This window comes from Salvia splendens, chromosome 9 (genome assembly GCF_004379255.2).
Source record: "Salvia splendens isolate huo1 chromosome 9, SspV2, whole genome shotgun sequence".
Taxonomy (NCBI): domain Eukaryota; kingdom Viridiplantae; phylum Streptophyta; class Magnoliopsida; order Lamiales; family Lamiaceae; genus Salvia; species Salvia splendens.
Genome location: NC_056040.1, coordinates 1,043,950 through 1,059,780, shown reverse-complemented (window position 1 = coordinate 1,059,780; position 15,831 = coordinate 1,043,950). Strand labels below are relative to the sequence as shown.

General features: G+C 40.2%; 2 protein-coding genes across 2 annotated transcripts; both read right to left on the bottom strand.

Annotated features, from left to right (window-relative positions):
* Nucleotides 1–769: 769 nt before the first annotated feature.
* LOC121747076 (translocase of chloroplast 120, chloroplastic-like) lies at nucleotides 770–6,539 on the bottom strand. Its single transcript, XM_042141056.1, has 3 exons — nucleotides 6,384–6,539; nucleotides 1,698–6,016; nucleotides 770–1,043 (listed from the first exon to the last, which is right to left on the bottom strand). Exon 2 carries the CDS (start codon nucleotides 5,992–5,994, stop codon nucleotides 1,768–1,770), a length of 4,227 nt encoding a protein of 1,408 aa, XP_041996990.1. The 5' UTR covers nucleotides 5,995–6,016; nucleotides 6,384–6,539; the 3' UTR covers nucleotides 770–1,043; nucleotides 1,698–1,767.
* A 1,758-nt stretch (nucleotides 6,540–8,297) lies between these two features.
* On the bottom strand, nucleotides 8,298–13,716 carry LOC121747468 (translocase of chloroplast 120, chloroplastic-like). Its single transcript, XM_042141502.1, has 3 exons — nucleotides 13,556–13,716; nucleotides 9,198–13,228; nucleotides 8,298–8,514 (listed from the first exon to the last, which is right to left on the bottom strand). Exon 2 carries the CDS (start codon nucleotides 13,204–13,206, stop codon nucleotides 9,268–9,270), a length of 3,939 nt encoding a protein of 1,312 aa, XP_041997436.1. The 5' UTR covers nucleotides 13,207–13,228; nucleotides 13,556–13,716; the 3' UTR covers nucleotides 8,298–8,514; nucleotides 9,198–9,267.
* Between the last annotated feature and the right edge of the window lie 2,115 nt (nucleotides 13,717–15,831).

Sequence of the window (15,831 nt, the reverse complement as noted above, 5' to 3'; positions counted from 1 at the left end):
AAATATTTGTACTACTATTATTTTTTAAAATAAAAAATATAATAGATTATTAACTAAATATAAAAAATTTAATCCATTATATATTTATTTTTTAAAAGCTTTTAAGGAAAAGATTAACTTTCTCAAATTAAATATCAACATATTTGAGATAATACAACTAATAATAAAATGAATATAAATAAAATTGATTCCATTCGATATAAAATTTAGAGGTTTTATGTACATTTGTTTATTATTGAATTTGGGAGATGGGATGGTGTCATCTTTATAAATAATATTGATTCCATTTGTTTTTTAAATAGATTATATTCGGCCCCATGCTACTCACACATTTTAAAGATAATAAGAAAATACTTAATAAATAAAAGTTTAATTAAATATAATATCTTAATATAAATAATGCAAGTAGTTCGAGGCGGACTGAAACAGAAAAGTGTTAGCACGAGACGGAGGGAGTATTTTATTTTAAACACTTCAAATATGTGTGTGGTAGAATATCTGAATATACACAGTAATACGATGATAGAACTCACAAAATATATAACCAAATTTTGTCAACAAAAATGGTCAAAATTCACTTGTGTTAATATTATCTTATGTCATCATGCCTTGGATATATGCAAATTAATTAAATAAAAAATGTAGGGATCTTGCTCGAACGTATAAATTAAAACCTTTTTCGCCTTTTTTTCGTTTGAAATTAATCACCATATCATATCACATAGTAACACTACGACACAAAAATATAAGTGAACTTGACACATTTATGTACTAAAAATTGGGTAAATAATTAGATGCAGCACCTTATTTTATATGAAGACAATATCAAGCTCGTCACACATAAAACATATCCTCATTTAGTCGAAACAGCTACAAAATTCTGAGCTAAAATAAATCCCAAAACAATACACCATTAATGAAAAGCTAAGTTCTTCAAAGTAACCTAAGAATGTGGAGTCTTTCTGCTCAGAACAAGCACAGCTTCTTTAGCCGGGCCAATGGCGATTTCCCGGTTCGATTCTGTATCGATTTCTTCTACCTACCTGCAGAGCAAGAAGGAAGTATAACAGCTTGAATTGAGAAATAAACAAAAAAGATAAGAACAAAGAGATGCATGATTGATTTTGCCACCACTAAATACTCTCCCTGTCCACTACTAAATATCCGATTTTGTCGTTTCGAAATGTCCGATATTACATGTCTGATTTCACTTTTAGTACCTTTTATGATAGTTAAGTCTCACATTCCATTAACTCATCTTACTCACATTTCATCATAAAATTATAAAAATGAGACCTACATTTTACTAACTCTTTTCAACAACGTTCCTTCACATATCTTATAACCTGTACGGATTCCAAATGGGACAAATAATGACATGAGATGAGATTCTATGCATTTTGCTGAAGATGTATGATAAAGAATGAAACAAGTTAAATTTAAGTAACAAATTAGAGCACTTTGCAATAGAGAAACATAGATTCAACATCTCCTAGGTCAAGCAGAAACATCTATTCTCTTGATGCACAGAGCAACAATGAAATCAAAAATTTGCTTCTTTTTTCTTCAAATGAGGCAAAACAGCAGGATCATGTCATATCCAAAAACATTATAACGCCCTCTTAATTTAGAAGCTAATATAAAGAAGTCGGGATTAAACAATTATCACGAAGTATGAAAAGCACGAGATGTTGTACCTATGTCGCCTGCTGATCTTGCAATGTGTACGCCATGAGAGTTGCTATCTTTGTCTATCCGCTTTCATCCTTACGCGTACTGTGATTGTTGAGAATACCCCAATATCTTTTTCGCCAGTGGAACTAGGGCGGCTAATACTATCTGCAGCTGCTCTGTACTGTTGACCTTCAGGCTAAACTGCCCCGAGCCCTTGTTATTGATATTGAAACGACAAAACAAATTTGAATGTCTCCCAATAGGGATTTGCGTCTGGGAATTGCACCCGATAGCAACATCTCCATGCCAATCCATGATTGAAAGTCCAAAGGTTGACAAAAAGCGTCCCAACGGATGGTCTTTGTCCCTCAGGGTTGCCTCCAAACTACCTCCATACGCGACCTCCCCTCGACCATAAATACCACCCCCAGACACAACAATCTGCCCGCGTTTCCCAATTATCAATTTATCTTCCAACTTCATTCCAGCAGTTACCACATCTCCCAAAACAGTACCTGAGATACCAGCAATTGCCTTATTTATTCTGTGGTTGCTGAATCTCGTCTCGCTTCGTAGAGTATAAGCATAGTCCTTTCCAAGAGATTGCATATCGAACCCTAGAGATGTTGCTTTTCCTTTTCCATGCTTCACTGAACTTGCAAATTCCATTTGAAGGTTGGAGTCCTTTTTGTCCTTCGAAATGTGACCAGAGAAAGATATCGGGACCTTCTCCTTGACCACAAATAATCTCTCGACATTTATGCCATCGTATCCAATGTCGTGATCCCAACCATTGGGTTCTAGGACAGCCCTAACAAGCCAGGGGTTCGAGGAATCAAGAGAACGATACCTATGAGTTGGGTTATCAGAATCAAATGAAGCGGGCAAGGCCAAGTCAGGCATAGGAACGGGAACAGATGCAGCAGAAGAGGTCTCTTCTTCGCCATTGTCGCCATAATCAGAAGGCATATTCTTAGCTTCTTCCTGCAATTTCTTCATCATCTTCCGCTGCTTCCTCTCTTCCTTGAGCTGCTGCTTCATGAAAAGTTTCTCTCTATATTCCAATTCATCATAGTATGCCTTTCTTTGCACCTTACTAAGCTTGTCCAGCTGAGCTTTAGACAATGGTTTGAATGGAGGTAATTCATCGTATTCCGAATCTTCTTCTTCGTCTGAGCATTCATCTAAACCATCATCTATATCATCATCATCTCCATCACCAAATTGCTCGGATGGAAGTTTAACTTCAGGTCTTGATTGGAGTATAGATGAAAGAAGAAACGGTAACGGAGGCGATCTTGTTCGCGGGGCGAAAGGCATCCCAGGAGGCGTATCTTGTAACTTCAGGAGAGTATTTGCTTCAGCAAGGATTTTTGAAGCGAACGACAGAAGTAACAAGTGCGGCTTCCAGACCTGACCATTGGGCAACACCCTCTGCCCAGCTCGGTTAGTCCTGCAAGCTGAGTGGTTTTCCACCAAAGAAACGGGATTCATTAGCCGCATATCTCCAGCAGCTTGACGTACAGCTTGCTGAACAACATGCGACCTCTGCGTCACAAACATATCATAACTCGTTGCAGTGCCATTGGGCCCTTCAGGTGGAGCAGATGCAGCGTGAGTAAGTACAACAATGGCATTGAACCAGATAGACGGTCCAAATGTTTCAGTGATTGTCCGCAGCAATGGCATATCACCAAAATCTCTGCTTTGCATATCCAACCTATCCAGATACAAAACAATATCAGGGGGTGTTTTCTTGATAAAATTTTTGACCGAACGAAGGATTCTTTCATTTTCACGTTGGTCCGACCAAGAAGGCAGAAGTCCAGGTGTATCAATCACACGCACCCTGATTCCTTGCACAGTCCCAACAATATCTTGAACCTTCTTCGTGCCCAACTCAAAAGCATCGGTACCAAAAAATACCTCATCAAATATGGAATTAAGAGTTGCGCTTTTGCCAACTCCTGATTTCCCAAGAACCATGATTGTGCATGTAAAATCCAGGGGTTCTTGTCCGGCTGCTTCAAGCTGCTCGGCCATTGCACTCGCACGATCAAAGCTAAACGTAGCACCACGTCCCCCACTTCTCCCATGGAGCTGTTCGGCCAAGCCCAATCTATACAAGACCTGAGCCACAACAACATTATGTGGAGTCTGACCAAGTCTACGTGCAAGACGTAGAAATTTGACACGAATCATCTGGAGCTTTTCACGAGTCTCATCATACTCTTCAGTTTCCCCATTTGTGGGATCCTCGACAAGTTGGTTCTGCGTAGCAGAAGCAGCTCCATTTGCCCGGGGCTGTTGTACTACCCGAAAGCTGGGTTCTAATAGTGGTGCAGCACGGCCAAGGCCAGCAGGACGAGCAGGAGTTGCAGAGTTACTGTTTGTAAATGAAGTATCAGTTGCGGACCCATGTTTCATATTTTGAGGAGTAGGTTCTGACAGCGGATTATTATGCCCAACTCCAGAAGAATGGGTAGCTACAGATTTGGCCGAGAAGGATTTGTCTGCTGCAGGTTTAGGCTCCTGAGCTGCAATTGCTGTATTATCCCGAGTTACAGGTTCCTGTACCTTAGAAGAATCCTCCAAGCTGGCTGGACGAGCAGGTGAAAAGTCAGCTGTAGAAGAATTTCCAGCAGATGATAAGTTATCGATACTTGGTCTGACTTCCTGTTGTTTATTTCCAGACAAAGATGCTTCCTGCTGTTCATCTTTATTCCCCAACAAAGATACTTCAGGTTTTTCATCTTCCTTTCCGACCTGTTCAGGTCTTTCGTTAATTTTAGCAGACGCTTCAGCACTATCATTGGTAAGATTTGGCTGAGAATGACTAGAACCTTTTGCTGATAACTCAGGTGAGCTGGATTGAGGGTTAACTTCTGCTATCTCCTTGATGAGGTTGGAATCATCGACAGCATGCAAGTTAGTTTCAACTCCAGCACTTTCATGATAATCATGATCAGAATCTGAAGTACCCGAAACCGAAGTATGATTTATTTCTTTCTGATCCACATGCTGAGTTTCAATATTATCACCATGCATAGATTCAACATCTACCATCTTCGGTTCAATGGTCTCAATGTCTTTGGGATTGGCAGAAGAAATACATAACTTTTCCTCTGCTTCGTCCCCAACCTGGTACTCTTGAGCATGCATATTACCCGGAACAGCTTTCTGTTCATTGTCACGAGCATCAGTTTCAATGGACTCAGAGTCTGGCCTAATGACAGCTTCAATATTATCACCTTGCATAGATTCAACATCTACCATCTTCGGTTCAATGGTCTCAACGTCTTTGCGATTGGCAGAAGAAATACATAACTTTTCCTCTGCCTCGTCCCCAACCTGATACTCTTGAGCATGCATATTACCCGGAACAGCCTTCTGTTCATTGTCTTGAGCATCAGTTTCAATGGTGTCAGACTCTGGCCTAATGCCAGCTTCACTTTCTATTATCCCATTTTGATCTTTATTATCCACTGATATCTCATGAATATGATCTTCTGGTACATCAACAGGTTCACTCTTTACCCTTTCATGATCCAAACTGTCTACCAAATCCTCATGGCCTGAGGTACCATTTTCATGATTGCAGAAAGAGGCACCTTCTCCTAATTTACCGTCATCAGGAATTTCCGTTATCGTGGCAGGAGAATTCTCAACTTCAGAATTCTCAGGATGGCTCTCAACTCTGATGATCTCAGTGGATTCTGAAGTTCCTGGGTCCTCGGGAATCAATTTTTCTGTATTGTTCGCATCAGCATCTTTCGTATCACCAGAAATCAAAGCTTCAAGAAAGCTTTTTTTATTATCTGACTGACCATCATCAAGCTCTTGATTGGACTTCTCCAACTTCTCAGTTTCACCAGTAACGACAGAGGACTCAACAATTTCTTTATACTCACCATCCTCGACATCATGGCCATTACCATTATTCTCAGAAAAAATCGATCCATTCTTTTCACCCGTCACAACTTCCTCTATAACAGTTTCCTCATCATCATGATTTTCCTCACTCGTTAAAATCTCAGGATTGACAGTGACACCACTCATAACTGTAAATTTATCTGGATTTCCTTCCAAAGTCCCTATTATTTCAGAATTTTCCACATCAGTATTTAACTCATCTCCTGCACCACTGATCAGGGTTTTGGCAGCAACATCCTCTTCGATTACTCCTTCATCAAGAGAGCAGTTTGATCCATCCAAACTCGAACGAACAATTTCCTTCACACCATGCTCCACACCATCGTGGTTTTCACCGTTCCTCTCCTCTAGCTTGGCATCCTCTGCAATGCCAATGCCATTTTCCATTACAGAAAAAACCGACAAAAGCCTGAACAAAAGATATTTTTAGCACTATTTCATCACAATTAGCTCATATGCAATCTGTAGCCGAGCCAGTAAACCAAAATTCACTCGGATTATCAAAAACCTAATCATCAGGAATGAAACAAAGTTCAAACATAGAAATCGCACCAAAACCCCCAATCCCAGCACACACAAAATCACAATCAATAAGGAAAAAAATAGAAAAAAACACCTAATTGCAAATCAATTAATTCATTACTGCTCAAAAAAATTAACGATAAAAAATATCTACATAATGAATCTTAACTAGGGTTTAGCACAATTTGGTATCAATCAAAACATAATCTAAAAAACATAAAAAAAAATAAAATTAACGACTTTCAACAACTCACCAGGCGTCTGGATGTGGAGGGAGGAGAGAGCGAGAGAGATTGACACAGAAAGAGGTAACGAGAGAGTGAGAGAGAGCAATCGGATTTAGGATGAAAAGAAGAATGAAGAAAAGAGATTTTTCCTGTTGGAGTCGACAAGATTTATAAAAATACTCCGTCAAGAGACTTTGAAGAGTTAGGTGAGAATTTCAGGATAAGAGAATATGACATTTACGGGTCGTTCAACTAAATGGACTCGGGTCGGGTCGGGTCGGGTCCTCTTTATGTTTTATAGATAAATGTTCGATTTTATTTTATTAAGACTAAAGTCTCAATTTGGTCCTTAACATATTGCGTTTTTTTTATTTTGATCCAAAACATTATCTTTTGAATTATTCGGTCCCTCACAAATAAAAACGGGTTACATTTGGTCCATTTTGGACGGTTCCGCCAAATTTTTGACGGTTTTAATTACCGGGTCACAAATCCGTCACTAACTGGGAGAAACTGATCCGTCACTAATACGCGCGAGAACACGGTGCGGCCGTTGTGGTTGAGGGAATTCCACAGTAGGGTTTCGTGGCTAAGCCCGAAGACGAGGAAGCTGCAGGAGGCGGAGCATGGCGGCGACGGTGTTCAGCTCGTCGGCGGACATGCGGCCGGTGGAGGAGGCGTTGAGGGCGGCGTAGTGGTGAAGCGTGTCGAAGACGGAGTTGGGGAGGCTGGATTTGGAATTCTGGGGCCGGCAACGTCCCTGTTGGTGAGGAGGGTGAAGGCGAAGGTGAAGATGAAGAAGAGGACGAAGACGAAGAGCCACGCACGGTGGGAAGGCCCCGCCGGCGCTCTGTGGTGGAGAACCATGAACTCCGTCAAAAATTTTCCGAATCAGTTTCTCCCAGTTAGTGACCGATCAGTTTCTCCCAGTTAGTGACGGATTTGTAACCCGGTAATTTAAACCGTCAAAAAAATGACGGAACCGTCCAAAATGGACCAAATATGATCCGATTTCAAATGTGAGGGACCGAATAATTCAAAAGATGATGTTTTGGACCATAAATAAAAAAAAACGTGATATGTTAAGGATCAAGTTGGGACTTTAGTCTTTTATTAATGGATCGTAGAAAATCTAACACTTTCTAGTATGATTTGTTATTCGATTGGTTTAGTTATAAATTATAATCCAACTGAATTAATCGGAATTGGGCCATTGTCTGTCTCTCAATCAATTCACTTAATAAAAAGTGGAGCCTGATACTGATAGCATATGTATGAAATTGAATTGACCAACTAGTAAAGTGATACTAACAGCAACTCTAATTGGTAACTAAAATCGAACCAATTAAAGTAGTTTATTAATCAAATAAATAACCATTTATAACTGATTGTTTAAGCTAATCAACTGAAAAATAATTAAAATTAAAAGACTAGCTGCACTAAAGGGTTATTATCCCAACCGACTTTATACGATTTGATTATCGATTAATTGATAATCGAATAAGCGAATACTCACTTGTTAATTCTCAAATAAAATATTACTCCCTTCTGTTCCACGGTAATTGAGTCATTTCATTTTCTGTACTCATTTTAAAAAAATAATAGTAATAAATAATTAGAGTGGACAAAAAGTAAAGCAAGTGAGAGAATAATGTAGATAAATGTCACCTACTTTACTTTCTCTCCATTTTAATTATTTATTATCATTTTTTTAAAACGAGAGCAGAAAATGAAATGGCTCAAAAAAGTAGGGATCTTGCTTTAACGTAAAAATTAACACCTTTTACGCCTTTTTTCGTTTGAAACTAATTTTATTCACCATATCATACATATCACATAGGTAACACTACTACACAAAATTATAAGTGAAATTGACACATTTATGTGCTAAAAATTGGTTAAATAATTAGATGCAGCACCTGATTTTATAAGAAGACGATATCAAACTCAACACACATAAAACATATCCTCATTTAATCGAAACAGCTACAAAATTCTGAACTAGAACAAATCCCAAAACAATACACCATTAATGAAAAGCTAAGTTCTTCAAAGTAACCTAAGAATGTGGAGTCTTTCTGCTCAGATCAAGCACAGCTTCTTGAGCAGGGCCAAAGGCGACTTCCTGGTTCGATTCTGTATCATTTCTTCTACCTACCTGCAGAGCAAGAAGGAAGTATCAACTATCACTAGCTTCAATTGAGAAACTAACAAAAAAGAAAAGATCAAAAGAACAAAGAGATGCATGAGATGGGCATGATTGATTTTGCCACCACTAAATATTCGATTTTGTTGTTTCGGAATGTCTGTTAGTATTACATGTGTCTCATTTCACTTTTACTATATGTGGTAATTAAGTCTAACGTTCCATTAACACATTTCACTCACATTTATCATAAAACTACTATAAAAGTGGGACCTAACTCTGTTTCACCCACATTCCTTCACATTTCTTAAAACTAGTGCCGATACCAAATGGGACAAATAATGACAGAGATGAGATTCTATGCATTGCTGAAGATGTATGAGAGAGAATGAAACAAGTTGGATTCTAACAAATTAGAGCACTTTGCAATGGATGAACATAGATTCGACAGCTCCTTGGCTTATGCAGAAACATTTATTCTCTTGATGCACGAAGCAACGATGAAACATCGAAAATTTGCTTCATTTTTTCTCAAATGAGGCAACACAGCAGGATCATGTCATACACAAAAACATAATAACACCCTCTTAATTTAGAAGCTAATAAGGTAGTCGAATTTAATCAATTATCGCGATGTATGTAAAGAACCGGTTCAGCCAGACCTGCATAGCTATGAAAAGCACGATATGTTGTACCTATGTCGCCTGCTGATCTTGCAATGTGTACGCCATGAGAGTTGCTATCTTCGTCTATCCGCTTTCATCCTTACGCGTACTGTGATTGTTGAGAATAGCCCAATATCTTTTTCGCCAGTGGGACTAGGGCGACTAATACTATCTGCAGCTGCTCTGTACTGTTGACCTTCAGGCTAAACTGCCCCGAGCCCTTGTTATTGATATTGAAACGAAAAAACAAATTTGAATGTCGCCCAACAGGGATCTGCGTCTGGGAATTGCACCCGATAGCAACATCTCCATGCCAATCCATGATCGAAAGTCCAAAGGTTGATAAAAAGCGTCCCAACGGATGGTCTTTGTCCCTCAGGGTTGCCTCCAAACTACCTCCATACGCGACCTCCCCTCGACCATAAATACCACCCCCAGACACAACAATCTGCCCGCGTTTCCCAATTATCAATTTATCTTCCAACTTCATTCCAGCAGTTACCACATCTCCCAAAACAGTACCTGAGATACCAGCAATTGCCTTATTTATTCTGTGGTTGCTGAATCTCGTCTCGCTTCGTAGAGTATAAGCATAGTCCTTTCCAAGAGATTGCATATCGAACCCTAGAGATGTTGCTTTTCCTTTTCCATGCTTAACTGAGCTTGCAAATTCCATTTGAAGGTTCGCGTCCTTTTTATCCTTTGAAATGTGACCAGAGAAAGATATCGGGACCTTCTCCTTGACCACAAATAATCTCTCGACATTTATGCCATCGTATCCAATGTCGTGATCCCAGCCATTGGGTTCTAGGACAGCCCTAACAACCCAGGGGTTCGAGGAATCAAGAGAACGATACCTATGAGTTGGATTATCAGAATCAAATGAAGCGGGTAAGGCCAAGTCAGGCATAGGAACGGGAACAGATGCAGCAGAAGAGGTCTCTTCTTCGCCATTGTCGCCATAATCAGAAGGCATATTCTTAGCTTCTTCGTGCAATTTCTTCATCATCTTCCGCCGCTTCCTCTCTTCCTTGAGCTGCTGCTTCATGAAAAGTTTCTCTCTATATTCCAATTCATCATAGTATGCCTTTATTTGCACCTTACTAAGCTTCTCCAGCTGAGCTTTAGACAGTGGTTTGAATGGAGGTAATTCATCGTATTCCGAATCTTCTTCTTCGTCTGAGCATTCATCTAAACCATCATCTATATCGTCATCATCTCCGTCACCAAATTGCTCGGATGGAAGTTTAACTTCAGGTCTTGATTGGAGAATAGATGAAAGAAGAAACGGTAATGGAGGCGATCTTGTTCGCGGGGCGAAAGGCCTCCCAGGAGGCGTATCTTGTAACTTCAGGAGTGTATTTGCTTCAGCAAGGATTTTTGAAGCGAATGACAGAAGCAACAAGTGCGGCTTCCAGACCTGACCATTGGGCAACACCCTCTGCCCGGCTCGGTTAGTCCTGCAAGCTGAGTGGTTCTCCACCAAAGAAACGGGATTCATTAGCCGCATATCTCCAGCAGCTTGACGTACAGCTTGCTGAACAACATGCGACCTCTGCGTCACAAACATATCATAACTTGTTGCAGTGCCATTGGGCCCTTCAGGTGGAGCAGATGCAGCGTGACTAAGTACAACAATGGCATTGAACCAGATAGAAGGTCCAAATGTTTCGGTGATTGTCCGCAGCAACGGCATATCACCAAAATCTCTGCTTTGCATATCCAACCTATCCAGATACAAAATAATATCAGGGGGTGTTTTCTTAATAAACTTTTTGACCGAACGAAGGATTCTTTCATTTTCACGTTGGTCTGACCAAGAAGGCAGAAGTCCAGGGGTATCGATCACACGCACCCTGATTCCTTGCACATTCCCGACAATATCCTGAACCTTCTTCGTGCCTAACTCAAAAGCATCGGTCCCGAAAAATACCTCGTCAAATATGGAATTAATAGTTGCGCTTTTGCCAACTCCTGATTTCCCAAGAACCATGATTGTGCATGTAAAATCCAGGGGTTCTTGTCCAGCTGCTTCAAGCTGCTCGGCCATTGCACTCGCACGATCAAAGCTAAACGTAGCACCACGTCCCCCACTTCTCCCATGGAGCTGTTCGGCCAAGCCCAACCTATACAAGACCTGAGCCACAACAACATTATGTGGAGTCTGACCAAGTCTACGTGCAAGACGTAGAAATTTGACACGAATCATCTGGAGCTTTTCACGAGTCTCATCATACTCTTCAGTTTCCCCATTGGTGGGATCCTCAACAAGTTGGTTCTGCGTAGCAGAAGCAGCTCCATTTGCCCGGGGCTGCTGCACTACCCGAGAGCTGGGTTCCAATAGTGGTGCAGCACGGCCAAGGCCAGCAGGACGAGCAGGAGTTGCAGAGTTACTGTTTGTAGACGATGTATCAGTTGCGGACCTGGACCTGTGGTTAATATTTTGAGGAGTAGGTTCCGACAGATTATTATGCCCAACTCCAGAAGAATGGGTAGCTACAGATTGGGCCGAGAAGGATTTGTCTGCTGCAGGTTTAGGCTCCTGAGCTGCAATTGCTGTATTATCCCGAGTTACAGGTTCCTGTACCTCAGAAGCATCCTCCAAGCTGGCTGGACGAGCAGGTGAAAAGGCAGCTGTGGAAGAATTTCCAGCAGATGATAAGTTATCGATACTTGGTCTGACTTTCTGTTGTTTATTTCCAGACAAAGATGCTTCCTGCTGTTCATCTTTATTCCCCAACAAAGATACTTCAGGTTTTTCATCTTCCTTTCCTGCCTGTTCAGGTATTTCGTTAATTTTTGCAGACGCTTCAGCACTATCATTGGTAAGTTTTGGCTGAGAATGACTAGAACCTTTTGCTGATAACTCAGGTGAGCTGGATTGAGGGATAACTTCTGCTATCTCCTTGACGATGTTGGAATCATCGACAGCATGCAAGTTAGTTTCAACTCCAGTACGTTCTTTAGCATGATCAGTATCTGAAGTATCTGAAATCGAAGTAGAATTTTTTTCATTTTGATCCACATGCTGAGTTTCAATATTATCACCTTGCATAGATTCAACGTCTACCGTCTTCGATTCAATGGTCTCAACATCTTTGGGATTGGCAGAAGAAATACATAACTTTTCCTCCGCCTCGTCCCCAACCTGATACTCTCGAGCATGCATATTACCCGGAACAGCCTTCTGTTCGTTGTCAAGAGCATCAGTTTCAATTGACTCAGACTCTGGCCTAATACCAGCTTCACTTTCTGTTACACCATTTTGATCTTTAATATCCACTGATATCTCACGAATATGATCTTCCGGTAAATCAACAGGTTCACTCTTCACGCTTTCATGATCCAAACTGCCTACCAAATCCTCATGGCCTGATGTACCATTTTCATGATTGCAGGAAGCAGCGCCATCTCCTAATTTCCTGTCATCTGGAATTTTTGTTATCGTGGGATGAGATTTCTCAACTTCAGGCTTCTCAGGATGGCTCTGAGCTCTGATTACCTCAGTGGATTCTGAAGTTCCTGGGTCCTCGGGAATCAATTTTTCTGTATTGTACGCGTCAGCATCTTTCGCATCTCCAGAAATCAAAGCTTCAAGAAAGCTTTTTTTCTTATCTGACTGGCCATCCTCAAGCTCTTGATTGGACTTCTCCAACTTCTCAGCTTGACCAGTAATGACAGACGACTCAACAATTTCTTTATAATCACCATCCTCGGCATCATGGCCATCATGATTTTCCTCACTCTTTAAAATATCAGGATTGACAGTGACACCACTCATAACCATAAATTTATCCGGATTTCCTTCCAAAGTCCCTATTAGTTCAGAATTTTCCACATCAGTATTTAACTCATCTCCTGCACCGCTGATCCGGGTTTTGTCCACAACATCCTCTTCGATTACTCCATCATGAGAGCAGTTCGATCCATCCAAACTCGAACGAACATTTTCCTTCACACTAGGCTCCGGACCATCGGAGTTTTCACTGTTCCTCTCCTCTAGCCTGGCATCCTCTGCAATGCCAATGCCATTTTCCATCACAGAAAAAACCCTCAAAAGCCTGAATAAAAAGATTAACTATTTTAGCATTATTTCATCACACTGAGCTCATATGCCATCTGTAGCCCAAATCATCGGTAATGAAACAAAGTTCAAACATAGAAATCGCATCAAAACCCTCAATCCCAGCACACTCTAAATCATAACCAATAAGAAAAAAAATTAGAAAAAAGCACCAATTTGCAAATCAATTAATTCATTACTGCACGAAAAAATTAACGATAAACATATATACATAATGAATGTTAGCTAGGGTTTAGCACGATTTGATATCAATCAAAACATAATCTAAAACACATTAAAAAATTAACGACATTCAACAACTCACCAGGCGACTGGATGTGGAGGGAGGAGAGAGGGAGATTGACACAGAAGAGCTAACGAGAGTGAGTGAGAGAGAGAGAGCAATCGGATTTGGGATTAAAAAAAAGGAAGAAGAAAGGAGATTTTTCCTGTCGGAGTCAACAAGATTTATATAGCGCGGAGACGTTGAAGAGTTGGGTGAATTTGACTATTTGAGGATAAGAGAATATGACATTAACGGGTTGTTCGGCTAAACGGGTTTGATCGGGTCGGGTCGGTAACTACGTCATTTCTATGATTCATGGGTAACTAGTTGAACTGCAAAGTTACGATCCCAATTAATCTTATTTGATTCGGTTATAAATAAGTTCAAATCGATGTCTACTACAACCTATATTTATTAGTTATACTCCATATTCGATTTTGTTCTATTAACAAAGTATAAAAATATCATGTTTTTCCGTTGGCCTGATTATTCAACGGTACAATAGTATACAACCAACTAGTTAACTGATACTAACAGTAATTCTAATTGGTAAAAATTGAGCTAATTAAATTGTCAATTAATTAAATAAATAATTGTTTATGATAGATTATTTAAGCTGATTTACCAAAAAGTAATTAAAATTAAAATGGCTAGTAGCACTACAGGTTATTATCCCAAGTCCGAACCAACTTTATACTATTCGATTATCAATTAAACGATCATCGAAACGAATACACACATGTTAATTCTTAAATAAAATAAATTTTTAAAAAAGCATTAATTGTATTAGAAAATCATGAGACTCATCTCCTTTGTAGCTGACTTTCTTTATAGGGAGGCGTAGTGCACATGCATCGACAGGGCTGTGCAATTTACTATAGTACTTAGAGCATCATTAACGCGAGGGGCCGGGCCGCAAATCGCGAGTCCCGGTCCGAGACGCGCGTTGGAGGGGGGAGGATTTGCGGCCTGGGCCGGTCCCGGGGGGCCGGCCAGGGGCTCGCGTTGGATGGTTCGGGGCTGTGACGGAGCTGCAATTTTTGCCAAAAATTGGAAGAGGAAGAAGAGGAGAGGGAGATGGGTGACGGAGCCCAATTTTCTGATTTCTTTTGCATTTGGAAGAGGAAGAAGAGGGAGGGGGAGAGGAAGAAGAGGGAGGAAGATGAAGAAGAGGGGTGGCGGATCCAATTTTCTAATTTTTAATTTTTTTGCATTTTTTGTATTTTTTTATGTTGTAATTTTTAGTTTTTTTGCATTTTTTATGTTATACTCCCTCCGTCCCGGACTACTTGCACATTTCCTTTTCGGCACGGAGATTAAGGAATGAGTGTATAGCAAAGTCAACAATTGCGGCTGTAGGTGATAATTTTTACTAAAAATGGAAAGAGTGCAAATAACTTGGGACGCCCAGAAAGGAAATAAGTGCAATTAGTCCGGGACGGAGGGAGTACTAATTTTTAGTTTTTTTTTGCATTTTTTGCATTTTTCATGTTATAATTTTTATTTTTTTTGCATTTGTATTTTTTTTCTAGGATTTGTAATTTCTTTTTTCGAATGAACAATTTATTTTCTCGGTTTGAATTGTTCAACGTATTGCATTTACGAGTCAAATAGATTTAAGTTGTGAATAGTGTCAATTATTAGTTGCGGCCCGGGTTATAGCCTGCAGGGTTAGAGCAGTTGGGGCCTGAAACTTAAATTTTGGGAATAATGACGTGGAGGGGACTTGGGATCTGAAACTGGGCCGGGGTTAATGATGCCCTTAGTAAAAGTTTAGTTTCTAGGTTTGGATTATAATATATTTCCAATGATATGGATTAATGGAAATTTTATGATTGTTATCTGAGTTGAGCTGTAAATAATTTTAAAATCATATTTCAAACACAACTCATAATATTGTTAGACATCATTATGTGTAATCTATTATATTTCGAACTCGAACACAACTCATAATACACTATATGTACAAAATTGAAATACCATATTATTTTTTCTTTTTACTTGCCGTAATGATGCGAAGCTTATTTCCTATTCTTTACCCCGGATTTCATGTTAATTATAACTCACCAAGTCGTGCTTTGAGTGTAGTTTCGGGTGTTAGAAGCTGGAAGTTCGTCGGAAATGCATAGCTGAGATTCCAGAGAGTTCGCCCGGTCGGGCGTTTTGATGTTGCTAAACGCCCGATCGGGCGTTTCCATTTTGTGCATGCGGAGTCCAGAAAGTTCGCCCGGTCGGGCGTTCTGATTTCAACTAAACGCCCGGTCGGGCGTCTCCCGCGAAGCCATGCAGAAGCATATCGCCCGGTCGGGCGATTG